Source organism: Myxocyprinus asiaticus, chromosome 28 (genome assembly GCF_019703515.2).
Source record: "Myxocyprinus asiaticus isolate MX2 ecotype Aquarium Trade chromosome 28, UBuf_Myxa_2, whole genome shotgun sequence".
Classification (NCBI taxonomy): domain Eukaryota; kingdom Metazoa; phylum Chordata; class Actinopteri; order Cypriniformes; family Catostomidae; genus Myxocyprinus; species Myxocyprinus asiaticus.
In genome coordinates this window covers 42,270,911-42,289,796 of record NC_059371.1, presented here as the reverse complement: position 1 = coordinate 42,289,796, position 18,886 = coordinate 42,270,911, and the positions used below count along the sequence as shown (strand labels likewise).

The window sequence follows — 18,886 nt, the reverse complement described above, 5'->3', positions numbered from 1 at the left end:
AAGTATTTTTGCTGTTCATTTTCTCCATAAGGATTATAGAACATTCTTCAATAAATAATTTTATGCCATGAACCAAACTAACCAGCTCCAAAATAAATCACAACATTACAGACTTTTCTGTCTGTGTGTTTACAGTATTATATAGTGGAATAGAATAGAATAAAATAGAACTGAACAGGACTGAATACAACAGAACAGCGTAGAATAGAATAGTACAGAGCAGAATAAAACAAAACAGAACACTGTATAATAGAACTGAAAAATAGAAGAGAACTAAACAGAATAGAATATTACAGCGCAGAATAGAATAAAACAGATTAAAATATTGCAGAATAAAAAAGAACAGAGCAGAATAAAGTGTTGTAGAGGACAAGCAGCTGTATTTGTCACACACACACACAACACTTACACACACACTCACTCACACACTCACTCAAACACACACACACAACACTTACACATACAAACACACTCAAACACACTCACTCACACTCAAACACACACGCACACATACACTCACTCACACACACACTAACACACAAAACACTTACACACACACACACTCACTCAAACACACAAACACACACTCACACACACACACACACACACACACACACTCAACACTTACACATACACACACACAAGCACACTCACTCACACTCACACACTCACTCACTCACACTCATACACATACACACTCAACACATGTACACACACATACACTCAACACATGTACACACACACATACACTCACGCACACACACACACACACTCACAAACACACTCACTCAAACACACAAACACACACACTCAAACACACACTCACTCACACACACTCACTCACACTCACACTCAAACACACACACTCAACACATGCACACACACACACAACACAACACATGCGCACACACACACACACACACACTCACTCAAACATGCAAACACACACTCAACACATGCACGCACACACTCTCACACACACACACACAACACTTACACATACACAAACACACTCACTCAAACACAAAAACACACTCACACACACACTCACTCACACTCACACACACACTCACTCACACTCACACTCATACACATACACACTCAACACATGCACACACACATACACACACACACACACTCAACACATGCACACACAGACACACACACACACACACACACTCACAGTCACTCAAACACACACAACACTTACACATACATACACACACACTCTCACTCACTCACTCACTCACTCACTCACACTCACTCACACACACACACAGATGTTTCTCTTCTTTTCTGTCATCACTTTGTATCTCCTATAGCTCACACACTCTCTCGAGCTCTGTGATGTGTGCGCAGGAATGTTGTCTTGTCTACGAGTGATTTTCCGAGGGTATTTGTTCTCTGAATGTTTGCTGAAACACTTCCTCGTGTGTTTCTCCAGGGAGACGAAGGCCCCCCGGGCCCACCTGGAAAGCCTGGTCCCACTGTAAGTGTCTTCAATCTGTGTGTGGGTCAAGATTTACCCTGATTAAACTCCATGTATTCTCTGCGACCTGTAATTGACACAAACAGTTACGCTTCATTTTAATCACATCAAGTGTCCAGCTTCGAGTATTTATTAGATTCTTGTAAAATGTTATAGAAACATATCATTGTAGCTCTGAACATATCAGACATTTAAAAACCCATAATGGTCAACGCACAATAAGTGTGTGCGTGCGTGCGTGTGTGTGTGTGCATGCGTGCGTGTGTGTGTGTGTGTGTGTATGTGTTTGTGTGTGTGTCCAATACAGGGCAGGCCGGGTAAGAAAGGTGTCATTGGTGAAGCTGGTCCTGAAGGTCTGAAGGTAAGTGTCTCTCTCACACACACACACACACACACGCACGCACACACACACAGCCCTGCTGTAACACAATGACATAATAAACACACACTCACACAGTGATGACACAGAAACACGTTTCCGGAATGTTTCTGTGTTTCTTTACTTTATTCTGATCTGTTTTCGGTGTCAGTTTTTCTCATTTTTGTTTGTTGTCAATGTTTTTCACAGGGAGAAATCGGTGACCGGGGAAATGTTGGCAAAACTGGCCCTCCTGTAAGTCTATAAAGCAATCTGTCTGTCTGTATCTGTCTCTCTTTCAGTCTGTCTTTCTGTCTGTCTCTCTGTGTGTCTGTCTCACTGTCTGTCTGTCTTTCTCACGTCTGTCTGTCTGTCTCGCTGTCTATCTGTCTGTCTCACTGTCTGTCTGTCTCACTGTCTGTCTGTCTCTCTGTCTGTCTCACTGTCTATCTGTCTGACTCACTATATGTCTGTCTCTCTGTCTGTCTCACTGTCTGTCTGTCTCTCTGTCTGTCTGTCTCACTGTCTGTCTGTTTTTCTCACGTCTGTCTGTCTGTCTCGCTGTCTATCTGTCTGTTTCACTGTCTGTCTGTCTCACTGTCTGTCTGTCTCACTGTCTATATGTCTGTCTCACTGTCTATCTGTCTGACTCACTGTATGTCTGTCTCTCTTTCAGTCTGTCTATCTGTCTGTCTCTCTGTGTGTCTGTCTCACTGTTTGTCTGTCTTTCTCAGGTCTGTCTGTCTGTCTTTCTCGCTGTCTATCTGTCTGTCTCACTGTCTGTCTGTCTCACTGTCTATATGTCTGTCTCACTGTCTATATGTCTGACTCACTGTATGTCTGTCTCTCTTTCTGTCTCACTATCTGTCTGTCTGTCTGTCTGTCTCACTGTTTATATGTCTATCTCACTGTATGTCTGTCTGTCTTTCTGTCTGTTTGTCTGTCTGTCTTTCTTATTGTCTTTCTACTGTATATTTCTGTCTGTCTGTCTCTCTCTGTGTGTGTCTATCTTTTATCTGTCTATTATTCTGTCTGTCTGTGGTCTTTCTATATGTCTTTCTGTGTCACTGTCTGTCTGTCTCATTATCTGTCTGTCTGTCTCACTGTCTATCTGTCTGTCTCACTGTCTGTCTGTCTCTCTGTCTGTCTCACTCTCTCTCTGTCTATCTCTCTGTCTCACTGTCTATCTGTCTGTCTCACTGTATGTCTGTATCTCTGTCTGTCTCACTATCTGTCTGTCCATCTCACTGTCTGTCTGTCTCTCTGTCTGTCTCACTCAGTCTGTCACTATGTCTGTCTGTCTTTCTGTCTGTTTTTTTGTCTTTCTTATTGTCTTTCTACTGTATCTTTCTGTCTGTCTGTCTGTCTGTTTTCTGTGTTTCTATCTGTCTGTCTCTGTGTGTGCCTGTCTATTTGTCTGTCTATTATTCTGTCTGTCTGTGGTCTTTCTATTTGTATGTCTGTCTGTCTGTCTATCTTGTATTTCTATCTGTCTATCTGTCTGTTTGTCTGTCATTCTGTCTGTCTATCTGTTTTTATATTGTGTCTCTTTCTCTCTGTATATCTCTCTGTCTGTGTCAGTCTGTCCATCCGTCCATCTGTTTGTCTGTCTGTCTGTCCATCCGTCCATATGTTTGTCTGTCTGTCTGTCCATCCGCCCATCTGTTTGTCTGTCTGTCCATCCGTCCATCTGTTTGTCTGTCTGTCTGTCCATCCGTCCATCTGTTTGTCTGTCTGTCCATCTGTCCATATGTTTGTCTGTCTGTCCATCCGTCTATCTGTTTGTCTGTCTGTCCATCCGTCCATATGTTTGTCTGTCTGTCCATCTGTTTGTCTGTCTGTCCGTCCATCCGTCCATATGTTTGTCTGTCTGTCCATCTGTTTGTCTGTCTGTCCGTCCATCCGTCCATATGTTTGTCTGTCTGTCCATCTGTCCATATGTTTGTCTGTCTGTCCATCCGTCTGTCTGTTTGTCTGTCTGTCCATCCGTCCATCTGTTTGTCTGTCTGTCTGTCTGTCTGTTGTTCCGTCTTTCATTGTGTATCATTCTATGTAACATTCTATCTTTTGTTCTCTCTGTCTGTGTGCCTGTATAATCAGCATTAGTGTTTTTCTTGTCTCTTGATGCAGTTTTTGTAAGTAACAGCAAATATGTTAAGCTGACTGAACTCTCAATAACAGTTTTTACTCAAACTACCATCAGTTTCTCTTCTCTGGCTCCAGGTATCTTCAGTTTCACAGTTGTGAAGTTTCAGTGAGCCCATGTGTTTGTTTTCCTGTTTACTCGGATCATCCGTTTGTAACGAGAGGATCTAACACTGTGTGAGAAAACAGAACATTAAAAAGAGCCGTTAAATCTGTTCATGAGAATTACTTCTCTTTCATGAACTGAACTGATTCCTTACATTTTCTTTAGTTGGTCTTAAAAAGGTCTTTAAAAAGTCTTACATTTAGATTCATAAATGTAGATTCATTTCATCCAAAGTCGAAGAACAAATGGGTGTGACGTAATTTAGAACAAAATCTGGCCAAAACGAATGAGTTTTTGGGTTTGTTTCAGTGGTTAGTAACAGCTCGACAGGGCGAAATTTCAGGAAAACTTCTTAGCGGCTGCTAAACACCTTATTGCCATTGGCCAAGTCATCAGAAGGTGTGACCTGTAGCTCCACCTACTTTGAGACCGACAGCTGATTCCCATTCAGTCAGTTAAGATCATTCAAATGAACACACCTGTGTGCAGTTATTAGCGAGCTGGTCGTTATAATCAGTGTCATCATAAATTACAATAACAGTGTGTAATCAGCGCTTATTATGGCCTCGGATATCGTGTTAGCACATAAACGCAAAAGGTAAACATTACAAATTACACATTATCTACTGCATACATATTACTTTAAATCATCGTCATGTAGTTAAAACAGCACCATTTACAGATCTAGTACGAATTCTACTCCTAGAATGAGGCATGAAGTCATTGATAACACATTTTAATGTCATATTAGTTGATGTTTTACATGTATTCTTGTGCGTCGTTATATGTAATGCTCCTTTAAACGCCTCCCCCAGCAGTGTGGCCCGTGTCTGAATGTTCGCAAACAGTATGACATTGCTCAGCTGTTTCGAACTTCTTTTTACCTCTGAACCAACAATGAACAAGAACTTCTCTGTAAGTATGCTATGGCCTTAAGGCTGCACAGTGGCTCAATTGACTCATTTTTGCGAACTAGTTCATTTACATGGACTGTCCAAATCAACCGACTCAATAAAATGAATTGGACATCCCAATGCAACATATAAATGTTTTGTTCATTTTAAATGAATCATTTACATGAACTGTCTAAAGGAGCCGATACACCTAAATGATTTGAAATCCACAGCGCTGCATACAGTATGTGTGTAATTAGAATAGAAAGCAGTATGTAGTTAAGTCAGTAGCATCGCTACTGTTAGTTAACTGCTATACCCCTACACTGTTCTCTAATGACATCAGACTGTAAAACCTTTTTGGTTTCTTATTGAAAACTTTAAAGAGTGAATGAAATGATAAAGGCTGGAGTTCTGCTTTGCAATTGCTTGTAGCTACATCTTCTGCCACCAGACGGCATCCAGACCTAGAGTTATGTAACATCACAAGTCAGTCTTTGAGATCTGTCTGTCATGAGTCTTGGGTCTTCCCTGAGGAACTACAGTAGCCATGACATTTCCGTCGTAATTCCGAAAAGAATCCGATGGATGATGTAGAAGATTTGAGTTGCCTTTGACTTATCTGGACTGTGTTTTTCTGCAGTATTCCTCCAGTGAGAGCTGTTGAATATTTGTCCTCAGGGTGTTGTGATGTAGTGAATTTGTGTTGGATTGTTCCAGACGTTGGTGTCTGTTGGCTGTTGCTTTGCTCTTCCAGGAAAATTCAATCCTAGCATGCGCTGGGAAATGCTCAAAACTTTGTATCCCTCCCAGGGAACATCTGTGGTGTCTGGCGCGCTTTCAAACACAGAAAGCTGACCTTGTGGATTTTCTGTCTTATTGTAGTTTACTCTTATTTTGCAGTCCTGTCTGTTCCTAGATGTTTCTCTTAAAATTCCTTAGGAGAAATCAAATGTACACAAATGAGTCATTAAAAGTGAAGAGCTATAAAATGAATGTGGACAGCACAGCTCAGATCATTTGGTCTTGGAGGACTTTGATGAGAAATGTTTGTTCACGTTGAGATATTTTATGAATCTGAAAAAGTCTTGCTTTGCTTTCCATTTAATCTTGAAAGGTTGAACGAGGGGGACAATCTTAAATTGTCAACCTTGTTACAATGCTATAGTAGATATAAATAATTGTTTATTGGAAAAATATCAATAATATTGATGTTCCCAGAAATATCTGCATTTAATTATCATTACCATGATCATGAGAACAAGATTATTAATGGCTAAATAACCTGCAAAATTATGAAATTATTAAAAATAGGCCTTTTTTTTTTTTTGTAGCATGCTTTCTATGCTGGTAAGCGAAGTTAAATTAAAAAGCATCTTAAAAATAGGCAAGGGGGTCTGGGTAGCTCAGCGAGTACTGATGTTGTCTACCACACCTGGAGTCGTGAGTTCGAATCCAGGGCGTGTTGAGTGACTCCAGCCAGGTCTCCTAAGCAACCAAATTGGCCCGGTTGCTAGGGAGGGTAGAGTCACATGGGGTAACCTCCTCGTGGTCACTATAATGTGTGGTTCTCGCTCTCGGTGGGGTGTGTGGTGAGTTGTGCGTGGATACCGTGGAGAATAGCGTGAAGCCTCCACACGCACTATGTCTCTGCGGTAATGCGCTCACCAAGCCACGTGATAAGATGCCTGGGTTGACGGTCTCAGACGTGGAGGCAACTGAGATTTGTCCTCCGCCACCCGGATTGAGGCGAGTCACTAAGCCACCACGAGGACTTAAGCTGCGTTCACACTGCGCGAGACAGCAACATGATCCTATTCATTTTCAATGAGAGCACAGCGACTTCCGGCAACACGAGCTGCCGTGGCCATTGGCGACAGAGATCGCTGTGGAGAGCGACAAGACAGTGTGAGAGTAAAGACAGCAGAGCTCACGTCATCTGTCTCCTGGCATGCAAGACAGAGGAGAAGTTTCAGCGTCGTGAGGGATTTTTACTGTTCTATATAATTTGTCTGTAACCACATGCGTGGATATAATAAAACAATGATGCGTGGAAAAGCATGTCAGAAATGGTCTGCATTCCGAGTGAGTTTGATTCATTCATTCATGATAGATTGATTGTCTGCACATTTTATAAAACACTCTACACTACAGAATGTACAATTTTAGAGACAAGAGAACTGATTCCTTGTCGAACTGTAATGATATATTAATTTAACCAGTATTAGGTCTCATCCGTGATCAAATTTTTAAACGTTATAGCCAGACGTGCAGTCCTCCAATAACGTTACTGCAACAAACAGTAGGAATGTCCACTAGCGACACAGATCACAGAGTCTAACGGCGACAAGTCACAAAGTCGCTGGCAGTGTGAACGCAGCTTTAGAGCGCATTGGGAATTGGGCATTCCAAATTGGGGAGATTTGCACCCCTTGCAAATGGAAAAGGCACCCGTTTCATAAAATGACCCTTGTTAAGTATGCCAAAAAATAAATAAAATAAATAAAATCACTTCCAAACAGGTTTCCCAAGCAATTAGACTTCCATTGGTCCAAAATAAAAACAAAAAACTCACGTCAACAGTTCTTTACTGGAAAAATGTAAATTATATTTATATCACTTCAAAATGAAAAGTGTATCATTAGTGTAAAACTTCTGCAGGGTTGCAAAAATAATCATTGTTTTCAAACAGCTTTCTCAAATTCTCCCTCTGTCTACTATTGGTCGAACAAACCGATGTCCCGCCCCAAACTCACACCGTTGGTTGAGCCAGCGTTGCTGTGTCGGGTGGGAACATTTAGATGGTGGCAGTCAACCTGCACATATGACTTACTTATAGTTGTCTTTGCATATTAAACTGGCATAGTTTATAAAAAAGTCTTTTAACATCAGAAAAAACAACCTTTAAGGAGGAGACAACTACAGTAACTTCCAACTTACTTTAACCTGATCCACTCCTTGTTTTAAACCACATGAAGGGAAAAATGACCTGCGCCAAACATCAACATGGAAACGTCCAAAGCTGTTGTCTGCAGGAGATTTTGTCCGACAAGCCAAAGACATCCTGTGTAATTATTCTCTGACAAATGAAGTGTCAGAGAGATGTCTGCAGTAACGTTGAATGCTTCGGAAAGTTCCAGAGGGCTACGGATCAAGAGTTCACACTGAGATTCCTCCAGAATCTGACCCGTACCAGCATACTGACAACTGCGGAAAATATTGCCGCTGTACGCTAGCGTGACGTGTTACACGTCTGTGGAGATTTAAGACTTGTGGGAGTTCAAATGTGTTCATTGTGTACAGTGCCGAACTGGGAAAAGAATTATATTATTTCCGTATTTTTATAATATGTTGTTGATTAGTTTACGACAAGATAAATCGAACGGCTTTAGTCTCTGGAACATGACTACCCTGATGAATTCTGCTACAAAAAGACAGAGTGAAGTCATTATAGATGTTTACAGCCAGTGTAAATCGTTTGTAAAATCATTCTTGTATACATTTCACATTGAATTGAATGTGACCGTTTATGTAAGAATAGTTTTATGAATGCTTCACGTGTTTCATGAATGAGGCCCCAGTGTCCAGATGTTAATATCATTGTTTAATGTGTTGATATTACTTTATGAAGCACAACTAAAAAGATAATAACTTCAAATCTTTGATAAGGGATGAGTTTTACTTTCAAAGCAACTGAAAATCTTATTGGCGGACTGGGAATTGATGCTGATTTGATTTGACTCTGATTCACTGAGGTATATTTCAGTTATAATGTCCATTATCGACATTATAATGTCCCCCAACCACAGATGTGAATTCACACACACACACACGTTTATGGGCTCTTGTAGTGTAATTCTTCACTTCATTTCTTGTTTGAACGCTTTCCAAAATCCGACATGAGGAATGTGTGTGTGTGTGTGTGTGTTTGAGCAGCTCTTGTTCTGTGTGTGTTGTTCAGGGTCCAGTTGGGCTGATCGGAATAACAGGAGTGATCGGACAACCTGGAGAAAAGGTAAAAATAGACAACTTTGAGTTGTTTTTTAAAATGTAATTTCTTATGGAAAATCGCTTCATGAAACATCATTATTTTGTTATGATTAAATACATTTACATGCAATGAAACCTGAATTAAAATGAACAGCACATTGTGTGTGTGTTTGTGTTTAATGTGTGTTTGTTTAATTGTGTGTGTGTGTGTGTGTACAGGGTAATCGCGGTCCTCCTGGTCCTCTGGGTCCTCCTGGAGAGAAAGGTTCAACGGTAACAGCTTATTTTGCATTAATAAACAAACAAACCATTAAAATCAACATATGTGTAATTCAAACAAGTAATCACTTAAAAGAGGGTTAGTATGTACATTTCATCTGTTTTTATAATTTATGTAAATTGTCGCATCATGCAAATCATTTTATAAATCATTCGTAAACACAAGCAGAACTCATTTCTGTTAAAGCGTTTGTAAAACCATTCTTATGTAAATTTATGCATCATGAAAAAAGTTTGTAATTGTTCGTAAACACAAGCAGAACGAATTTGTGTAAACCATTCCTTTGTAAATTGTTGCATTATGCAAATTGTTCGTAAAGCATTCGTAAAGACAAGCAAAACAAATTTCTGTGTAAATCTTTCTACAAACAATTCTTACATACATTGTCCTGTCATGCGAATTGTTCGTAAATTGTTCATAAACACAAGCAGAACAAATTTGTGTAAACCATTCGTAAAATATTCCTTTGTAAATTCTCGCATCAGGCAAATTGTTTGTAAGTCGTTCTGAAACACAAGCAGAATCAATTTGTGTAAAAAGTTTGTAAAACCATTCTTAAGTAAATGTATGCATCATGAAAAAAGTTTGTAAACATACAGAACGAATCTCTGTGTGAATGTTCATTAAACCGTTCTTACGTAAATTGTTGCATCATGTAAATTGTTCGTAAAGCATTTGTAAACACAAGCAGAACAAATTTATGTGTAAATCTTTCTACAAACAATTTGTACGTAAATTGTCACGTCATGCGAATCATTCGTATATTGTTCGTAAACAAAAAAAATAATTTGTAAACCATACGTAAACCATTCCTTTGTAAATTTTCACATCTTACAAAACATTTGTAAACATGCAGAATTAATTTCTGTGTAAACCATTCATAAACTATTCTTATGTAAATTGTCCATACAACTGTTTTTACAATGTCGCATGGTGCAAATCATTCGTAAACATGAACAGAATAAATTTGTGTAAAATGTATGTAAAATCATTCTTGCGTAAATTGTAGCATCAAGCAAATAGTTTGTAAATTGTTCGGAAACACATGCAGAACAGATTTCTGTGTAAATCGTCTGTAAAACCATTCTTACATAAATTTATGCATCATGAAAAATTTTGTAAACGTGTACAGAACAAATCTCTGTGTGAATCGTTCATTAAACCGTTCTTACGTAAATTGTTGCATCATGCAAATTGTTCGTAAAGCATTCGTAAAGACAAGCAAAACAAATTTCTGTGTAAATCTTTCTACAAACAATTCTTACATACATTGTCCTGTCATGCGAATTGTTCGTAAATTGTTCGTAAACACTAGCAGAATGAATTTGTGTAAACCATTCGTAAAATATTCCTTTGTAAATTGTCGCATCAGGCAAATTGTTTGTAAATCGTTCCGAAACACATGCAGAATAAATTTATGTAAAAAGTTTGTAAAACCATTCTTACGTAAATTTATGCATCATGAAAAAAGTTTGTAAACATACAGAACGAATCTCTGTGTGAATGTTCATTAAACCGTTCTTACGTAAATTGTTGCATCATGCAAATTGTTCGTAAAGCATTCGTAAAGACAAGCAAAACAAATTTCTGTGTAAATCTTTCTACAAACAATTCTTACATACATTGTCCTGTCATGCGAATTGTTCGTAAATTGTTCGTAAACACTAGCAGAATGAATTTGTGTAAACCATTCGTAAACCATCCCTTTGTAAATTGTCGCATCAGGCAAATTGTTTGTAAATCTTTCGGAAACACATGCAGAACAAATTTCTGTCTAAATAATTTCTAAAACCATTCTTTCGTACATTTTCGCATCATGCAAACAGTTTGTGAAAAGTTCGTAAACACGCAGAATGAATTTCTCTGTAAACCATTCCTAAACTATTCTTACATAAATTGTCCGTAAAACCATTCTTACAATTTTGCATGATGCAAATCGTTTGTAAACATGAACAGAATACATTTGTGTAAAACGTTTGCAAAACCATTCTTATGTAAATTGTCACATCAAGCTAAAGTTCGTATAATTTCCGTAAACACATGCAGAACTAATTTCTGTAGAAGCCATCCGTAAACACATACAAAATTAATCTCAGTGTAAATAGTTCAAAAACCATTCTAACGTATATTACCTCATTCGTAAATCATTCATAATTTTTTAGTAAACACAAGCAGAACAAAGCAGAGTAAATCGTTCTTAAAACCATTCTTACAGTGTTGCATGATGCAATTGTTCGTAAACATGAACAGACTGATTTGTGTAAAACGTTTGAGGAAACAATTCATGCGTAAATTATCACATCAAGCAAATTGTTCGTAAATCGTTAGTAATCACAGAAGAAATCTCAGTGTAAATCGTTTGTAAATCCATTATTACATTAGTTTTGGTATCCTGAAAATCATTCATAAATAATTTGTAAACACAAGAACTAATTTCTGTGTAAATCTTTCATTAAACCTTTCTTACGTTAATGTTTGCATCATGCAAATAGTTTGAAAACACGTGCAGAACAAATTAATGTGTAAATTGTTCGTAAAACCATTCTTACATAAATTGTTGCATCCTGCAAATCATTGGTAAATCGTTCGTAAACACAAGCAGAACTAATCTGTGTAAATAGTTCGTAAAACCTTTCTTATGTAAATTGTAGCATCATGCAAATCATTCGGAAATTGTTCATAAATGTGAGCAGGACAAATTTTGGTGTAAATCGTTTCTAAAAACCATTCTATGGTGCATGATGCAAAGTTTATAAATCAATTGGCGGTATATGATTGGCGGTATTTGTACATATACATATACCTATACATATACCTATACATATTTATTTCCTAATGAGTATCTTTGTTTATTTGTATGTGTAAGGGTTATCCAGGTCTTCCAGGGGGTCCAGGGGATTTCGGCCCGCAAGGCCCACCAGTAAGTTTACCAATGATACTTGTTTGTTTCAACCCTGCAAAAGTAATCTCAAGTTATTGTCAAAATCAAATGATTTAGTACAAATTGCCATGGTATTATAATGTTTTTGGGAATATGGGAATATGAAATAGTCCGTAAAACAATTCTAACAATGTTGCATCATGCAAATCTTTCATTAACATGAACAGAATAAATTTGTGTAAAACCATTCTTATGTAAATTGTCACATCATGCAAACTGTTTGTAAATCAACTAGGGGTATATGTACACATACACATACCTATACATATTTGTTTCCTTATAAGTATTTTTGTGTTGTTTTCCAGTAAAAAAAACAAAAAAAAAAATTTTCTCCCAATTTGGAATGCCCAATTCCCAATGTGCTTTTAAGTCCTCGTGGTCGCGTAGTGATTCGCCTCAGTCGGGGTGGCGGAGGACGAATCCCAGTTGCTTCCGCGTCTGAGAACGTCAACCCACGCATCTCATCACGTGGCTTGTTGACCACGTTGCCACAGAGGTATAGTATGTGTGGAGGCTTCACGTCATCCACCGTGGCAACCAAGCTCAACTCACCACGCACCCCACCTAGAATGAACCACATTATAGCGACCACAAGGAGGTTACCCCATGTGACTCTACCCTCCCTAGCAACCGGGCCAATTTGGTTGCTTAGGCGACATGGCTGGAGTCACTCAGCATGCCCTGGGATTTGAACTAGCGAACTCCAGGAGTGGTAGCCAGTGTGAGCTACCCAGGCCACCCCCCACCCCCCCCCCATTTTGAAAGATATTATATTCAAAGATTGTACAGTATCTTGAATAGAAGTGTTTGTCTTGTTGACTTGTTATTAAACATAAATAAGTGGGGGAGGGGGATCACTTGAATTACATGTATATATTCTCTAAAAAAGTCTTTTTATACAATTTTGCTTATCAGGTGAATTTATTCTTTTAAATATGAGAGAACTATGGTATACCATGGCATCGCTACAGTATTTTTTTGTAAGAGATGCTTAATGTTTCCCTCTTATTTCTTTCATCGGTATGTTTGAAACAATTAATATGAAATATTGGTTAATATGAAATAGATCCTAACTGAACAAGCCTGTCAGTGTGTTTGTTGATTTAGACTTTGTGTAGTGAATGGGGAAATGAAATCAAATGATCGGACCAGCCGCCATCATTAAATTAATAATAATTGTTTACACAGAAATAATGATTACCGTCACATATAAAGTGTGTTTCTGCTCTTGAGAGATGTCAAACTGATACACACACAGCAGACAGAGTTTGACTTAGTCTGGATGAGTTTAATAAAGCCGTGATTTATGTGTAAATATCTGGATTTGGAAAATGTTCAACTGCTTAAAGGAACAGTTCACCTAAAACAAAATTCTGCACACGGCACAAAAAGGACCAACACCATAAAAACGCCATAAAGTACTCCACTTGTATGGTGTTTTTGTCCTTTTTGGAGCTTTGGGTGAACTATCCCTTTAAAACAATAGTTATTTGTCAATGACAGATATATTTTTTACTGTCTCTCTCTTTGTCTCTTTCTCAAGGGGCCACTAGGGCCGAGGGGAGCAGCAGGCGTTCCGGGGCTGAAAGGGCAACGGGTAAGGCAGGAAGTGATGAAAAATCTGTTTGTTAATGATGTCACTAAGTTAGCGCAGATGAAAGGTAGACTGAAGTAGAGAAATCTGACTGACAGTAGATTTGGAGACATTTGATTGGTGGAATGAATTGATTGACAGAAGATTTGGAGACATTTGATTGGTGGAATGATTTGATTGACAGTAGATTTGGAGACATTTGATTGGTGGAATGATTTGATTGACAGAAGATTTGGAGACATTTGATTGGTGGAATGATTTGATTGACAGAAGATTTGGAGACATTTGATTGGTGGAATGATTTGATTGACAGTAGATTTGGAGACATTTGATTGGTGGAATGATTTGATTGACAGTAGATTTGGAGACATTTGATTGACAGCCGATTTGGAGACATTTGATTGGTGGAATGATTTGATTGACAGTAGATTTGGAGACATTTGATTGGTGGAATGATTTGATTGACAGTAGATTTGGAGACATTTGATTGGTGGAATGATTTGATTGACAGAAGATTTGGAGACATTTGATTGGTGGAATGATTTGATTGACAGTAGATTTGGAGACATTTGATTGGTGGAATGATTTGATTGACAGTAGATTTGGAGACATTTGATTGGTGGAATGATTTGATTGACAGTAGATTTGGAGACATTTGATTGACAGCCGATTTGGAGACATTTGATTGGTGGAATCATTTGATTGACAGACGATTTGGAGACATTTGATTGGTGGAATCATTTGATTGACAGAAGATTTGGAGACATTTGATTGGTGGAATGATTTGATTGACAGTAGATTTGGAGACATTTGATTGGTGGAATCATTTGATTGACAGCAGATTTGGAGACATTTGATTGGTGGAATCATTTGATTGACAGTAGATTTGGAGACATTTGGTGGAATCATTTGATTGACAGCAGATTTGGAGAAACTTGATTGGTGGAATCATTTGATTGACAGCAGATTTGGAGAAATCTGTTTAGTGGAATCATTTGATTGACAGCAGATTTGGAGAAACTTGATTGGTGGAATCATTTGATTGACAGCAGATTTGGAGAAATCTGTTTAGTGGAATCATTTGATTGACAGCAGATTTGGAGAAACTTGATTGGTGGAATCATTTGATTGACAGCAGATTTGGAGAAATTTGTTTAGTGGAATCATTTGATTGACAGCAGATTTGGAGAAACTTGATTGGTGGAAACATTTGATTGACAGTAGGTTTGGAGACATTTGATTGGTGGAATGATTTGATCGACAGTAGATTTGGAGACATTTGATTGGTGGAATCATTTGATTGACAGTAGATTTGGAGACATTTGATTGGTGGAATGATTTGATCGACAGTAGATTTGGAGACGTGACTGGTGAGGACCTTTGGCTGACTGCAGAATTGGATCAATTTGATTGGTGGAAATCACTGACAGTAGATTTGGTTTATAAGATTATAGGTAACTGGTTTTGATTGTAATAACTGTATTAACACCTGAGATTAAACTCATTTACTTATAAAGTTGTGAATGTCATTTCTGGTTTGTCCAGTGTGATACGTTTAAGATTTGGTGGGGGGGAAACTAGACCTCTGATTCTGATAATCTGATGGTGGTGTACTGGTCACACTTTGGGGCTGAGAACTTGAAGGGTAACGTTCTATGGTCAACATCTCGTTAAAGTTGTGAATTTAATGTATGCAACTCTGCAAATGTTCAACAATTCCACTCCCATTTTCAAAATAAACCACAAGGACCTCTAGTGGTCAGAGTGAATATGACGCCCCCAGACGGCCACATTTAAACTCCTGTGTGTCTGTGGCTTTTTTTGGCCTTTTCTCAGTCATCGTTGTGTTTGGTCTGCCGTGTGGCATCTCTGCTCCACTGGCTCATTGATCAACTAGCTGGACTGATTATAAGAGAGAAATCATGATGAAAAATCTTTGTAGTGAAAGGGTTTAAAGGCTTCATTCACACAGCAGCAGAATACTCATATTTTAAAGTTTGAAATATGTTTGGGTGTTTCTTCGGGCACTTTTAACCTTGTGTGACTTTTTAGAAAGTCAAGTCTTGTTCAAACATGTTTCACACTCAGAATCATTTGTCTTGCTATGGCTAATTTCATAGCTAACATTTTTATGTTCACACAGTTTGATTATGAAATGATTCACAATCACATTCAGTAACTGAAGTGACTATTTTAATGCACTGAACTTACTATCAAATTTTCAGTGTGAGTTCGGTTATGTGCTGTGTGAATGGAACCGCAGTCGACAACTAGTTACTGCATCTGTCACGTCATTTCCATATACAGGATATGATGGATGAAGGCTAGTTGTTGTACTCCACTCAATGCTTCTCAAGTTAGGTTTATATTTGAAAGTCAGTTTCTGAATAACCAAGAAAATTAAAGTCTTGAATACAAAAAACCTTTTGAACTTTTTCACTGTTACTGCCCAGAGAAAAAGATACAGTTCATTGAAACAGTTCAGTTGTCAATAGAGTGACGTCACAGTTGTCAGGTGTAATTGGGGTCATTTCAGGGTGTGTTTCTGTTTTTTAGGGCCCGAGAGGAGCTGATGGATCGACAGGAGAAGAAGGTCCTGTGGGCATGAAGGTACCAGCAACCTGTCACAATAAACACTATAACACAACACACACACAGTTCTTACACTCATTATTGTAATACACACCAAGCATCTCAAAGCCACTGATCGTAAAACACACACGGCACATATTTGACGCTTTTGTGGTTTGTGCAGGGTAAGAAAGGATCTCCAGGGAAGAAAGGAGCTCCAGGGTTCATTGTAAGCACTTTTAAACACATTTACTTGAAGTGTTGTGTGTATAGCTGTAGTTTGGGTACAGTATTGTCTCTAGACTGTCTTTGAACTAAATTGGACATATCCTCCCCTTGGGGACATTCGGGAGCAGATTGGAAACCTGACTCTTAAGTAAAGTAGGGCGATCGATTTAACGCATTAATTTAGTGTGATTAATTATATGAAAATAACGTGTTAAAAACAATTAAAGCAATTAGTCATGCCCCCAACCTGTAGGTTATCCCGCAGTAAGGAATGTCCCTACTATCAGAGCAATTCAAGCTTGATGTACCACCTTGATGCAGTAGTGGGCAGTCAGCACAACTCCAGCTGTACAGGCAACACGCCTCGTCAAACCATCAAACAGCAGGAAGCACATCCTTCCACAGATGCGTTTTTAGGGTTGCCAACAGTCCCATATCATACAGAATCGTCCAGTATTTAAGGAAACAAAATCGCGTTCCGTTAGGGTTACGGTTAGGGTTAGGCTAACCATAACCCAAGGAGAAATACACTATTTTTTGTCAAGCCTTTTCCAAAAAAATATTGACTTTCTCCATTGATTGCAGCTTTGTTCTGTTTATTAAAAGTGAAGACTGATTGAAATGTTGTCTGTCCTGGTCGTTGTATTAAAGCAGTTCGCATTTTTGCCTCCATCTCTGCTGTTTTTTAATTGTTTGCCTCTGTAAACAAGCGCTAGACGGGCCTCTTTAACTTGTTGCGCAGCATCTCACGCAGGATCCCTGCTGAATTTTTTTTCCCGTATTTAGAGCAGGAATGTCCCATATTTGGCTGGTAGAAAGTTGGCAACCCTACGCCTTTTGTGACCAAAGACATCTGGACTGAGCACAACAGAATACACGAATCTCGGGACGCATTTTTCAAGTCATCATCCTAAAAACACAGCGCTCATGACTAGAGACGCTTAAAACTAGTGAGACACGACGCAACTGAAGGGAGATGCTCCAAAAATGTCCATCTGAGTACATAAACCAACAATTTTTATTTATTTTTTTCTCCCCTTTTTTCCCCAATTTGGAACGCCCAATTCCCAATGCGCTCTAAGTCCTTGTGGTGGCGTAGTGACTCGCCTCAATCTGGGTGGCGGATATATTAAAACAAATAATATTTTGACTTTTAAAGCCATTTTTTGGATCTGTTGCCACAATATATACGTATAGAATGAAAGATATTTGAATTGTCTGAATCGTAATATTTATTTTATATTTATAATTATTTTAATTATTATATTCTAAATGACCTTTTTTAAGGGGCCATTCACAGTAAAAACTGATATGCAATTAATTCGATTAATTAATCTGCACATCATGCAATTAATTAGATTACATTTTTTACTCCTAAAATAAAGTTTAAAAAAGTTTGATTGAATATCAAACACAAGCCTGATATTGGATCCATAATTCTGCTGGGGTTTGATGTTTTTGGTTCAAAGGTTAATGCTCTTTAGATATTTGATTTAATATTTAAGTGTGTGTTTGTAGGGTAAAGCTGGTGGTCCAGGGAAGAGAGGAGCACCAGGACCCTCAGTAAGTTTCACTCTGTTTACATTACTTGTGTGTGTGTGTGTCAGTGATGGGGAGTAACTAAAACTAGTGACTTTACAAACAGTGCTCTAATAAAGAATGGCATTGCATGCAGTGGCGTGTCAGTATTAGGGGCAGGTGGGGCTGAGCCCCACCAGATGTGGTACTGTTGTGCAAAATGTGCAACATAATCCTTGAAACAGAATTGTGACGTATTTCCAAGTGAAACAGCTTATCGAACAAGAAAAATATGTAGGGTGGGGACGATCATGCTGTACATCCTAAAGTAACCTGCTTTCAAAAATATGAATAAACTCCAGAGGCATCCGAAGCGTTGTATTCAGGAGTGATCACCTCATTCATTCAGGTGTGAAATGTAAGTTAAAGCCAGCTGGGGAGGAAGTTTGGGTTAAGGAACGGGAGTTTTGGAGCAAAGCAGCCGGAAATACACCTCTTCATATCTGCATGAGCTTCTTTGTTTACAAGACTCTTAAAGGGGCGGGGTTAAAACTGACTAACACTTGCATACGACAGCAGAGAAGAGTCAGTCATTTCAACGGAAAAGCAAGTGATGACGTTTTGATTAAACTTTCTCTTACTGTCTGTTTGTCTGTCTGTCTCACTGTCTGTCTGTGTGTCTGTCTGTCTGTCTCACTGTCTGTCTGTCTGTATCACTGTCTGTCTGTCTCACTGTATATCTCACTGTCCATCTGTCTGTCTGTCTCTCTCTC

The 18,886-nt window shown here is 38.6% G+C and overlaps 1 protein-coding gene across 1 annotated transcript in view; it reads left to right on the top strand.

The window, feature by feature from the left end:
* Positions 1-18,886, top strand: part of LOC127418552 (collagen alpha-1(XXIV) chain-like) — a 149,145-nt gene that overhangs the window by 82,009 nt on the left and 48,250 nt on the right. The window contains exons 22-31 of the mRNA XM_051659129.1: positions 1,445-1,489; positions 1,797-1,850; positions 2,058-2,102; positions 8,953-9,006; positions 9,201-9,254; positions 12,128-12,181; positions 13,746-13,799; positions 16,353-16,406; positions 16,552-16,596; positions 18,114-18,158. Coding sequence (XP_051515089.1) covers positions 1,445-1,489; positions 1,797-1,850; positions 2,058-2,102; positions 8,953-9,006; positions 9,201-9,254; positions 12,128-12,181; positions 13,746-13,799; positions 16,353-16,406; positions 16,552-16,596; positions 18,114-18,158 — 504 coding nt within the window. The remainder of the gene's footprint in view (positions 1-1,444; positions 1,490-1,796; positions 1,851-2,057; positions 2,103-8,952; positions 9,007-9,200; positions 9,255-12,127; positions 12,182-13,745; positions 13,800-16,352; positions 16,407-16,551; positions 16,597-18,113; positions 18,159-18,886) is intronic.